The sequence below is a fragment of the Vombatus ursinus genome, unplaced genomic scaffold (assembly GCF_900497805.2).
Source record: "Vombatus ursinus unplaced genomic scaffold, bare-nosed wombat genome assembly UNPS02004704.1, whole genome shotgun sequence".
In the NCBI taxonomy this organism is placed as follows: Eukaryota; Metazoa; Chordata; class Mammalia; order Diprotodontia; family Vombatidae; genus Vombatus; species Vombatus ursinus.
This window is the reverse complement of record NW_020944482.1, coordinates 2153674-2166579: the sequence shown is the minus strand read 5'-3', so window position 1 is coordinate 2166579 and position 12906 is coordinate 2153674. Positions and strand designations below refer to the sequence as shown.

Genomic DNA, 12906 nt, shown 5'->3' with positions numbered 1-12906 from the left:
CCCAAATGGATAATGAAGACTGTGCTAGCTTTAGTCCTCCTAGAGGACACTGAGGCACATTACTTCCTCTTGCCCCTTCTTTGGGTCCTTGGTCCCACTTACCAGGAGTTGGCTCTTGTTCTTGGTGTAGCACTGCCAGAATAGCAGAAATCAAATTGACTTTAAACCTCCCTGAGAATCCTGAATTATCACCTAGCTGAGTGCTTCTGTTGTCTCTGTCTCTTAGGATACTACCCCAGTAGTAGTTGGCTTTGTCCCTTGTTAAGGACTCCAACTACATGTCAGAGATCACCCTGGCTTCAAACTTCTTGAAAGTTCCCTAGATATGGGTTGCCTGAACACCTCTGCCCTGCCTTTATCTTCTTACATAATCATCCACCAGTAGCTGACTTGATTTAATTCTATATCTCTAACAAGCCAGGACTGAGATCCTCTGGTTTCTGGTCAAGTCTACCACAGTTCTTTCTGGCTTCTGGCTCCCCTACTGTACCTCTGATCAGAGTACCAGAAGGTTTCTGCATCTTTGTTTATGTAGTCCTACCATACCCACTATTTCTTGTCCTAAATCTCTAATTCCCTTTGTGGCTTAATTCCTTGAGAAGGCTATCTACAATATATGCCTTCATTGCCTCTCCTCTCACTCTCTTCTCAACTCCTTACAATCTGGCTTCTGATATCATGATTTGACCAAAACTGCTTTCTCCAAAGTTACCAATAAAGTCCTACTTGCCAAATCCAATGCCTTTTCTCAATTCTTATTCTTCTTGACCTCTCTGTTGCCTTTGACACTGTCGATTACCCTTGATACTCTCTCTTGCTTTTCCTCCTACTATTTGACTGCTCCTCATTTTCCTTTGCTGGATCCTCATCTAGGTCACACCCACTAACCATAGATGTCCCACAGGGGCTCTGCCCTCACTCCTATGAATTTAATTATCATCACTATGCTGATGATTCTTATCCAGCCCCAACCTCTCTGCTGATCTCCTGTCTTGCATCTCCAACTACCTTTCAGATATCTCAAACTGGAAGTCCAGTAGACATCTTGAACTCAACATGTCCAGAATTGAACTCATTATCTTTCCCACTAAATACCTTTCTTCCTTCCAAATGTCCCTATTATTGTTTGGGGTACCCCCATCTTCCCAGTAACCCAGGCTTGATACTTAGGTGTCATCTTTGACTCTTCATTATCACTCATGCCATTCCCCTCCACTCCCACACACAAAAAATTTGCTGCCAAAGCCTATTGCTTTCACCCTTGCAACATCTCTCAATTATTCCTTCTCTCCTCTGGTACTGTCACCACTCTTATGAAGGCCGTTATTACCTCACATTTGGACTATTACAAAGGCCTGCTGATTGGTCTGTCTGCCACAAGTCTTTATTCCTATTCCGCCAAACATAATTTTCCTAATGGGCCAGTGCAACCAACCAGTGGTTCCCAATCACTTTCAGTATCAAATTAAAAATACTCTGGTATTCAAAGCCTTTCACAACTTACCCTCCATACCTTTCAAGTCTTCCTACACTTTACGACCCCTCCAACAGTGCCCCCCCCATTAATCTTTGATCCAGTAACATTATCCTCCTAGCTGTTCCACATATAAGACACAAGACACTCCATCTCTGGACTCTGGGGCATTTTCACTGGCTGTCCCCCCATGCATGGCATGCTCTTCCTCCTCATTTCTGCCTCCTGGCTACTCTGGCTTCTTTCAATTCTCAACTAAAATCTCACCTTCTATAGGAAGCTTTTCACAATCTTTATTAATTCCCTCTTAATACCTCCCTTTTGTTAATTATTTCCTATGTATCCTGTATATAACTCATTTGCACATATTTGTTTGCTTATTGTCTCCCCATTAGACTGTGAACTCCTTGACAGCAGAGACTATCTTTTACCTTTTTTTGTATCCCCCTGTTGGGGGACAGCACAGCACATGTAGTAGGTATTTTGCCATTGCTGTTTGGTCATTTCAGTTGTGTTTGACTCTTCATGACCCCATTTCGAGTTTTCTTGGCAAAGACAGGAGTGGTTTGCCATTTCCTTCTCTAGCTCATTTTACAGATGAGGAAACTGAGGCAAACAGGGTTAAGTGACTTGCCCAGGGTCACACAGCTAGTAAGTGTCTGTGAATAGATTTGAACTCACAAAGATGAATCTTTCTGATTCCAGACCTGGAACTCTATCCACTGTGATACCCAGTTGCCCAATGGCAGGCACTTAATAAACACTTATTGACTTACTGACTGACTGGAGGAGATTCATGGTGTTCCCCTTTGGTTTTATTACACTATTGTTTCATCGAGCTCTCTTTTTCATATTTATTAGGGTGTTTTCAAAAGGGGTGGACTAGGCTGGAATCTTTCACATCACTATCTTTGCTGAAAGTCCTTCCTAACTCTTAGAAATATCAGTTTACATGAGAAATGATATTGGATGGAAGTAGCCTTGGATGTTAGGAGTTAATCTGTGCCCCAGATTGTGTGGCCTGGGCCTGTCCTCTGTCTTCTCTAAGATTAGTATCTATCATCAAGGTCAGGCATTCTAACCACAGCTCTGTAGTTCCCTCCTCTTGCGCCAGCCCCTCCATTCTGGGTATTAACAGCTTCCAGGAATTCAAACATCACTTATCTTAGGATGCAGGCCCAAAAGGGATCTGAAATGAATCAGAATCTGATCACAGGTTACAAAAAGTGTTCATTGTCTTAGAAGAGCTTGCCAGCAGAGCAGAGAGAGTTCTCAGCTGCTCAAAGGGGAATGGAAAAAAGGTGAGGTATTTAGGTTTTTAGGCAGGGAGTTGGGGTTTAGGGGGAAGATATCTGTAGACACAATAAGCCAGGGAGCAGGATGTTTGGAAACTCCAGAATCTGCAACTGCTGCTCAAGTTGTTTCTAAGCCAGTCAAGGCTGGTTCTGTGGTTTCTAATAGTTGTAGGCATCTCCAATTTTGTCTAGAGTTCACTTGCAAAGGATCACTGGTATGCAGCTCTGAGACTCAGAAATCTTTCTAATTGGCTGGTTGTTATGTAACCCCATTGTCCTACTCCCCTGTAAAGAACGGAAGTTCTAACATATCCAACAGGTTACTATAGTCATTACAAAGCCCATGTTCACACAGTTATGTCTGTAAAGGGACAAAACTCTTTCAGAGAAGGTAGCCTCCCAATGGGCAAACTCTCCCCAGATTAAACTTACCATAAAGTCCTTATCTCCCACAGTAGGCTCAGTGGGATCCCTGGCTCCCCAGTGGGAATATTTTTCATCAGTACCCTACCCTTCCCCTCAGGGATGAGATATACCCTGTAATGTCTTAGTCTTAATCCTCCCCCCACCATCTCCATCTTCTATAGATCCAAGTTTCCCTTTATGATAGATTATAGGAATTTTACTTTGAATTTTACTTTACTAATGACCCAGTGAACTTGATAAGTGTGCATCATATATGTCCTCTCCTCTGCTATTCTCTTCCGTGGCAGAAATGATTCCCTTACTGGGACTCAGAAAATCTTGTCCATGGTGCATCAGTCTTAAAGTCTTAAAGATCCCCTGAGATTTTTCTCTTCTTAGAGTGCTTTTTATCCTTTCGTGATTTCTTTTTTTCTCTTTTACTTCACAGATCAATCATTTTAATTCCATAAAACAATGACCTATAAATATAGGATAGCTCACTTCATTGTTTAGTCTTTTCTAGATAATTGTACTTATTTACCTTGTGTATGCATCCTTGGGAATTGTAAATCAAATAATCTGCTCACCTCTATTTGTTTTCTTTCAAAGGAATGCCTTAATTTCCTCTTTTTTGTTAGACTTCCTCAGAATTGTAGAGTATGTAATTCTGGTTTGAAGATTGAGGTCCACTGCTTTTTGTAATATATTATTCCATTTTCCTCTCCAATTTCCCATAATGGCAAAATAATCCTGTGTTATTTGAATTGCACTTCCTTCATTGTTTAAAGTCTTTTTTCCTGGTTGCTTGTAATATGTGTTATCATTAAAATGATACATTTTAACTACTACACATCTTGGAATTTGAAATGTGGAGTCTATTTCCAGTGGTCATCTGTGGTTTCTCTCAATGATGCTTTGTTTCATGTATTCAGAAGTTTTGGATGATTTTTTTATTATTTACACTTTAGAGCATGCAGGGATTTTTTGATTTCCATATAGACCATGGATAATGTTATTTATGTTTTTTTTTAAGTCTGCAGGGTTCCATTTCTATTTGAGTTTGACACCACTGCCATGGAGGGCAGAGGAAACCATTATCTATTACTTTCTGTTACCTGGAATGCCCTCCTGCTCTTTTCTCCATTTATCCATGTCTTATCCATCCTTTGAGGCCTAGTTCAGGTTTTATCTCCAGACCTATCTCCCCCATGAAAACTTTTCAGGACTTTCTCATCCCACAGAGATCACTTTGTCCTCTTCATTGTTGGAGTACTTTCTACTATCTGTTCTACTCATTCACAACAAGAATATACTGACTTATATTGTTGTTTATATTGTTACATGTGGGCTTTCTCTTTCAAATAAGAGTAAAAAGCCCATTTAGAGGAAGATGTCATCTCTAATTCTTTGTGTCCTCAAAAGAGCCTAGCTATGTTGGGGATATATTTTTTTTAACTATCTAGATCTGTGACTTTATTGGTATAAGGAACTTGCTGTGAGTAAACTTACCCTATCAATCCAGTTTGACAACCTAAAGATCCAGTAAATATCAGAAGCAAGACTTGAATTTTTACCTCTATTCATATCCACTATTTATATCTATAAATCTATATCTATAGATACATACTACGTATACTATATTCCAATTACAACTAGTAAATGTCTGAGGCAGGATTTGAATTTAGTTCTTCCTGACTCCACAGCCAGCACTCTATCCACTGTGCCACCTACCTACCACAAAAGATACTGGAGTGGCTTGCCATTTCCTTCTCCAGTTCATTTTGCTGATGAGGAAACTGGGGCAAACAGGGTTAAGTGACGTACCCAGGGTCACACAGCTGGTAAGTCTCTGAGGCTAGATTTGAACTCAGGAAGATGAGTCTTCCTCATTATCTACTGTGCCACCTAGCTTCCCTAACATACATAGTTATACTATAAAATAACATATTACTATTTATATACATAATATGTATGTATACATTACTGTTTATAAATATATACACACAAACACATAACATATAACATGTGATATATACACACATATAGTATATATCACTGATCATTTTGTAATTTATACTACAAAATATAATCAGTGACATGTACTATATGTGTATATATCATGTCATATATGTCATATATTTGTGTATACATATTTATAAATAGTAAAATACATAATATATAAATACTATATAAATATACAGTTACATATTACACATAATAATACTGTAGGAAGAGAGGAATAGAATTGAGATTACCAAATAAAAGAAGCCTGTTCATAACATCATAATTAGAACTGGAAGAGTCCTAATCATCTAATCTAAGTCCCTAATTTTAAAGGTTTAGAAACAGGCCCAGAGAGGCTAAGTGACGTGCTTGAAGCCACACTGGTAATAAGTAGCAGAGCCAGTATTCAAACTCAGGTCCTTTATCTCTAACACACTACTCTTTCAGTTGCTGAAAGAGTGAGTCATTTCAACGTGCTTTTGTGTGTACCACAATGTTGAATGGTAACATACTAGATTTAGGATGAAGTGAAATGTAGACATACATTTTCTCTTTGTAAGGATTTGGACTAGAGAGTCCATAGGATTTCTTCCAATTCCAATCTTAGGGTTCTATGGAAGTTTTCTGGGACCACATCTACTTGTGGTTATACAGCATCTTGTATGGGAAACTTCAAAGGATGCCCCCAACAGACCAGCACCAGTTGGTGTTTGATTTGACTCAATGGTCCCTTTTTCTTCTTTTTTTCTTTCAGTGTGGGACATGAACACTGCGAGATGCCTAAAGACTTTCAAACATAAGGGTCCTGTCATGGCTGCAAAGATTAGTAGTACCTACATTGTGAGTGGCTGTGAGCAAGGCCTGGTGAAAGTGTGGCATTTAGCATCAGCCACACTCGTTAAGGTAATATATGCCTGTCTGGGACTATGGGGAAATGGAAACAAAGCATGGGGAGGGTCTGGGTGAGGTTAGAGGGCCAAAGTAACCTAGGTTTTTTTTTTTCTCACTTTCTTCTCACATTTGTCACAGAGCTCCATTTGTACAGCACTAACTGAGACCATTTTTCCTTCTCTGTCTAGAGATACCATTCCTACAGGGTACAAGGGCAGACCAAATTAAACTTTGTGGCTCCCCCTATTTTCATGAATAGTTCAATGTAGATAAAGTCCGCTTATTACAAATGTTTGGGGCAACTTTGCTGAAAAGTCACAAAAGGCAGCCTATAAGGAAGGAAGGTAAACTCACCTCATTTGGTTTGCTGAAGTCATAGAAGAATTAAGATTCATGGGATAATTGTATTTATAATACAAGAACTTCAGCCCTGTCCCGTCCCCTTTTAAAGTTGGTAGAGCTCCCTCTGAGGACGGAGCAAAACTCAAATAATTACCCGTTATTTGTAATATCCAGTGGCCTAGTGAGGAGAGGAGGTGGGCAGCTTTCAATTTAAAGAAATGAAAAATGCAGTGTTTGCCAAGAATGAAGTTGAACATTATAATAACCAACATTGGCCTTGGAGAAAAAAAGAAGAAAATACGTATCTCTTCCATCTTTAGAGATGTGGTGGTCCATGGGTTTGAAACATTACATATACTGTCAGACTAGGTGGATATTGGTTAATTTTACCAAACAGCTTTTCCCCGCTATTTCATTTTTATTCTTTGTTATAAGAAAGCTTCTCTGGATAGGGAAGTGGGAGGATATATTTGGAAATGAAGGTGATAAAAGATCATTCATTTTTTAAATGTAGTGAAAGCATAGGTGATCCATTAGTCATCCATTGTCATTAGGGTACTTTGGTAGATGGGGGTCTACGGGCTCCTCAAAAGAAAGGACTGTTTTTTGTCTTTGCATTCCTAGCATTTAGCACAGTGCCTGACACAGAGTAGGTCATTAATAAATACTTGCTGACTTACTTTATTTAATCTCTATGGGCACCATTGCAGATTTCAGCCTTTTGATGTCATGGCATCCTTTTTGACTTTTGCCTATGTTTTCCTACAAATCCTCTGTAGAGGATTTACTTAATGTATAAGAGGCCATCCTCTTGTTTTTTCAGTATCTCAGGAGTGCTAGTGTTTGGGTTGTGTTGAATTTTCTTTCCTTAACTCTTGAGTGTCAGATTGGGGTGAAGGGGGGAGGGACGAGAGGTTCTTGTGACCAGCACTTGTGTTTGTGAGACAACTGACAGGTTTAGTGGCTATTTAGTACAGGTAGCCTTATTGTTCCATATGAACAGTGAACTTTTGTTACTGATTTTATTAGCACGATGTTCTAATAAATTAAACTGTTATTATATAATAAATATAATCTGTTGCAGTCAGATTGGACTTTCTTATGTTGAACAGGTCCAGGATGGTACAAAATGAAAGACCACAGAAGGTATATTAGAAAGGTCCATGAACTTGGAATAAGAAGATCTGGGTTTAAGTTCTGTTTTTTTGTTTTTTTTTGTTTTTTTTTTTTTCAGTAACAAACTGTGAGATCTTGAGAACTTTATTTCTCTGGGCCTCTTTAGTCTCATATGTAAAATGAGGTTGGATTAAACCAATGGTTCTTAACCTGGAGTCCATGAACTCCTTTTCTTTTAACTTAAAAAAAAACTGAGTTTCAATAGAATTTTATTTCCCTTGCATTTTTATATATTTTATTTTATGCATTGAAAAACAGGATAATTATAAGAAGGAAGGGGCCCATAGGCCACAAGAATCCATTACATACAAAAAAGTTAAGAACTTCTGAAGTCTAAAGTATTTTCTAGCTATCCCTAACTCTTACATCCATATGATTGTGTGGTAGACTTCTGAAGTCTAAAGTATTTTCTAGCTATCCCTAACTCTTACATCCATATGATTACCATTAGAACATTTAACAACTAATATTGTGAACCATAGTGTAGTGAAAAGAGTGCAGGACTGGGAGTAGAGACGTGGGTTCTAATCCTAGTTCCCCCTCTAACTAACTGTGATCTTTGGCAAGTTATTTCCTTTCTCTGAGCTGTTCAGTGTCATCTTCTGTCAAATAGGGGATTGGAACAGATATTTGCTGAAGCTAAAGATCTGACATTTTGGGATTGTCTGACTTTCTCTGCTTCCTGGTAAAGTCCTATGCTCAAGGAATTTGTGTAAACTAAAAGAACTGGCATAATTCCAACATGGGAAATGACTCAGCAGGCCCACCATGAATGAAACAGCAAGAACTCTCTTCTCTGACCACTCTGCCTCAAGATATGAGACATAAGCGCTGGTGAAAAATGGGGTACATAGACTTAGCTGCCTTCCAGAGTTCAAAGCCCCAATAAAATAGTAATTATTGTTATAGCTACATAGCATTTTACAGGTTACAAATCATCTTCCTCAAAATCCTAGGAGGTAGGTAAAGCAAATATTATTATCACCATTTTCCAGATAAAAAAACTGAGACCTTAAGAAAACCTTATCCAAGGCCACATAGCTGAAAGGTAGTAGAAATGGTATTTCACTTCAGGTTTCATTGCTATTAGTCCTGAGCTTATGGTGATCATGATGATTTTCATGAAGCATTTATTTGTGACATATTTAGTAGAAGCTATGTGGTCATGGCCCTGTTTAGATTTACATTATGGTCAGAGATACAACTAAAAAAAGTGACATGTTTCATTATAGACTCTCAATGGCCATGAAGGACCGGTGAAGTGCCTGTGTTTTGATGAGTGGCACCTCCTAACAGGAAGCAACGATGGTTTTGTTATGGGTTGGAGCATGGTGGGGAAATATGAGCGATGTCTCATGGCGTTCAAACATCCAAGGTAGGTAGCAGGATTGCCTTTTGCACCCTTTAATTCAGACTGTGTGAAGAAATTGAATGAAAGGCCTTTTTCCAGAGCTGTTAAGTTCTAGGACAGTTCAGCCTTGTGGGGTCTGCTGAATGTTCACCCTATCTGAGCTGAACACTAAATAGTATTCTGGAGGTTTTAGTGGACTGCAGGCTCAATATGAGATACAAGTGTGATATGTAAGCCATAAAAGCTAATGTGATCTTGGGCAACATTATAAGAGTCATAACGTCCAGGACTAGGGACATGATATTCCCACTATATTCTGCCCTGGTCATACCATATCAGTCGTATCATATTCAGTTCTTAGTATCATCCTTTAGGAAGAACACTGATTAGCTGGAGAATATCTAGAAGGAGGCATCCAGAAAGATGAGGGTACTTATTTCATATAGTGTATAACATACCATATGAAGATTAGTTGGAAGTAATGGAAATGTTTAGCTTAAGGAAAGACTTGGCAGTGGGGAGGGAGACGGACAGAATAGCTACTTAAGAGCGTTTAGAGTTGTTGTGCTTGGCCCCCAATAGGTGGATGACAATTAGAGAAAGTAAGACTTAGACTCTGTGTAAAAAGAAATTTCCCCTAAGTTAGAGACATCCAAAAGGAGAATGAAATGCCTTGTGAAGCAGTAGGCTGCCCCTCACTAGAAGTATTCACTTAAAAACTGAATGATCACTTCTTGGGGATGGTGTAGTAGGTATTCTTACCTCAGGCATGTGTTAAATTATAGCCTCCTATGTCCTTTTCAACTCTGAGATTTTGTGATTCTGTGACCTTTCTATTTGCCTACTATGTGCTTTCTTTCCTATTCTTTACCTTTTCTCCTCTAGGCTTTCCTTCATTCCTAATTTTTGTCCATCTTCATATAAAGTCACTGATTTGGATTTTAATATATCATTTGTATCCCATGATAATAACACAACCAATATTTTATATTTGGTACCTGCCAAATTTTAGAGCATGGGGAAACTCTCAAACTAATGATATTTCATTATGGAGACAATTCTTTTAAATTTGGAATTGGCTTCTCTTCAAAGAATCTGAAATTATCCAAGGGCAGAAAAGGATTTATAAGGGCTTTACCTAATTCTAAGATGGCTTCTGGTTCTAAATCTGATTAAATATGATTATCCTAAGATGATCATTACATATAATTATGTTATGAACAGCTAGTCTGGCCCAAACCAGGAAGGAAAGGTGTCTTGATTAAGATGAGTCATCAATAAACATGAAAATACCCTTTACCATATTATATAGATTATTGTGCTTTTATCTCAAAGAACAAGTGAGGCTTATAAGGCAACTTCAAAATTTTAACTGAACAATATTTTAAAATTTCTTAAACATTAATCTTACTTTCTTAAATTTGGAAAATGGGAAACTCTCAGTCTTTCACCTATGGTATGTTCATCAATCCTCAGATACAATCGTATTCCATCTATATTTATAGGTCTTTTCCATTTGTCCAAATCTTACAGTTCAGAGTGAAAGTAAGAAGACGTGCTTCAAGTCTAGGCTGTCATATTAGTAACTTGGGCAAATCACTTCACATTTACACAGATCAGTTTCTTTATCTGTAAGAGAATAATATTTGCAATTCCTACCTCCTAGGGATGTTGTAAATAAAGCACTTTGTTTTCCTTTCTCCCTTCTTTGTTTCCTTCCTTCCTTCCTTCTTTCCTTTCTTCCTTCCTTCCTTCTTTCTTCTCTTCCCTCCTTCCTTCTCTGCCACAAGCATTTGTAAAGCACCTACTATGTGCCAAGTATTGTGCTAAGATGCCCTCAAAGAGTTTATATGCTATCAGGGGTAATTGTGGTGATAGAGAACAATACATATGTAGATAAGTAAACACAAAGCATATACAAAAAAGGAAAAATTTTTTGGTGGGAGTAGGCACTAGCAGCTGAGGATAGCTCTCATGTAAGAGATGGAAATTGAGCTGAATTTTGGTGGAAATAAGAGGCTTTAAGAGTCAAGGGTGAGAAGGGGAGAATATGCCAGGATTATTGGAGGACAATCTGTGCAAAGGGATGGAAGACAGAAATGAAATGATATAAGGAAATAAGGATGATTTGGTTGGAACATACAATGGATCAAGGAAGGTAATGTACAATAAGCATTAAAGAGTTTTTGGACAGATTTTGAAGGGCTTTAAAAGTCAAACAGAGGATGTCTGGGTCACATGAGAAACAAGATGGAATATTAAACCTTTTTTCTGACTCCCTACAACATCTCAAACCTCTCTAAAACAGAAATTATTTACTAAAGATAAAGCAACTTCAGCAGTCTTCATGATCTAGGACACCCAAAATCTATAAGAAGGTAAAAAAAACCCATAAAATTGATGCTCATTGACCCTGAGCTTACTTAGTACCCCTTCACAATCTCCCATGCTTCTAATAGTGAGACTGCTCTAGCAGACTCAGACTTACAACAAAATGTACCCTACACTGCAGTTTCCCCTTCCTCTTTCCAGTGCCTTGGAGATATCAGCTCCAATTTACCTTGGCTACAACTGATAGCCAGGCAGCCACAGCACTTTAGGAACCAAAGTTTGCCTGGAGCCACAACCCTATAGCAGCACAACTACAAAACTCTGAACTGCCAGTGCTGTAGCAAGTAGACCCAGTGCTGAGGCAGACAACCGTGTAGTACCAACTCAACAAAGCTCCTAACTTCAGGTTCCAAGCCAAAGAACTAAGGAAGAGAGGGAAGAGGACAGGACACTGTGTTGGGGGGGGGGGGGAAGGGATAGGGTATTGTGTAGACAAGGCTGAGGGGAAAAGCAAAGCATTCAGGTAGGGTCAGTTCTGACCACTCAAAACACACTTGCGGCAGAGACTTAAGCTGGTGAAATGTGAATTGCCTCATGCAGGAGGAGGCTGAGACATTTTGAGATCCACCCCCCTATGAAATAATAAACAACTTTAGCAAGTTGGAGGATATAAAATAAACTCATCTAAATCATCAGCATTTCTATGTATTACTAACAAAGCTCAACAGCAAGAGATAGAAAGAGAAATTTCATTTAAAGTTATTATAAAATGGGGAGGGAGTCAAAGTGATCAATAGGGAAAATGGGCAAGGAGATTGAAATTACCAAAGATTTCAGGAAGGATAAAACTCAAAGACCTTTGATAAATAGATAGATAAATCAACACAAATAGATAAATCAACACAAAAAGTAACAACAGAAGGAAATAAGGCCTCTAAATCTAGCAAATTAGTTTGGCCATCTATAAATAAATATTTCAAAATGAAGGAAAATGACAGAGGACCCAGTGGAATTTGAGGAGAGCATGGAATCACAACACATTCTTCCTGAGTGATCCAAAAGAAAAATGAGAAGTATGACAGCATAACATGGCTTGAATAGTAAAATAAATGGGCAGAATAGAAAAATATGTACAATGGCAAGGCTGTTCACCAAAGAAACAAAAGAGAGAATAATAGATTGAGAATGCAGAGACACAGAAAGAAAGCACAATCTAGAAGAGGAGCAAAAAACAATAGCACTAAAAGAAAATCTGCTCACCAGGCAAGTAAAATATACTGATGTTAAAGACAGGATGCATAGAAACAACCTAAGGATCATAGGTCTCCTAGAAGAACACAACAGGACAAAAAAACCTTAACACTATAATGAAGGAAATAATAGACAAAAAGTGCCCAGAAACATAGAAGATGCATTTGAAAGAATTCACACATCACCTCCAGAAAAACAAACAAACAAACAAACAAACAAAAAACAACAACCTGAAAGCTGCAAACTGCAAGACACATAGTGGTTAAACTTAAACAATTTAATTCAGAAACAAGTTCTGTAAAAAATTTTTTTTAATTTTTAAAAAATTAGAAAAAAAGAAACAAGTTCTATAAGTCATCAGGAGAAAAGACCTTTAAATATGAAGG

At 38.3% G+C, this 12906-nt stretch overlaps 1 protein-coding gene across 1 annotated transcript in view; it reads left to right on the top strand.

Annotated features, from left to right (window-relative positions):
* The window catches only part of CDRT1 (CMT1A duplicated region transcript 1), an 85456-nt gene that overhangs the window by 39124 nt on the left and 33426 nt on the right, over positions 1-12906 (top strand). The window contains exons 9-10 of the mRNA XM_027840564.1: positions 5933-6081; positions 8820-8962. Coding sequence (XP_027696365.1) covers positions 5933-6081; positions 8820-8962 — 292 coding nt within the window. The remainder of the gene's footprint in view (positions 1-5932; positions 6082-8819; positions 8963-12906) is intronic.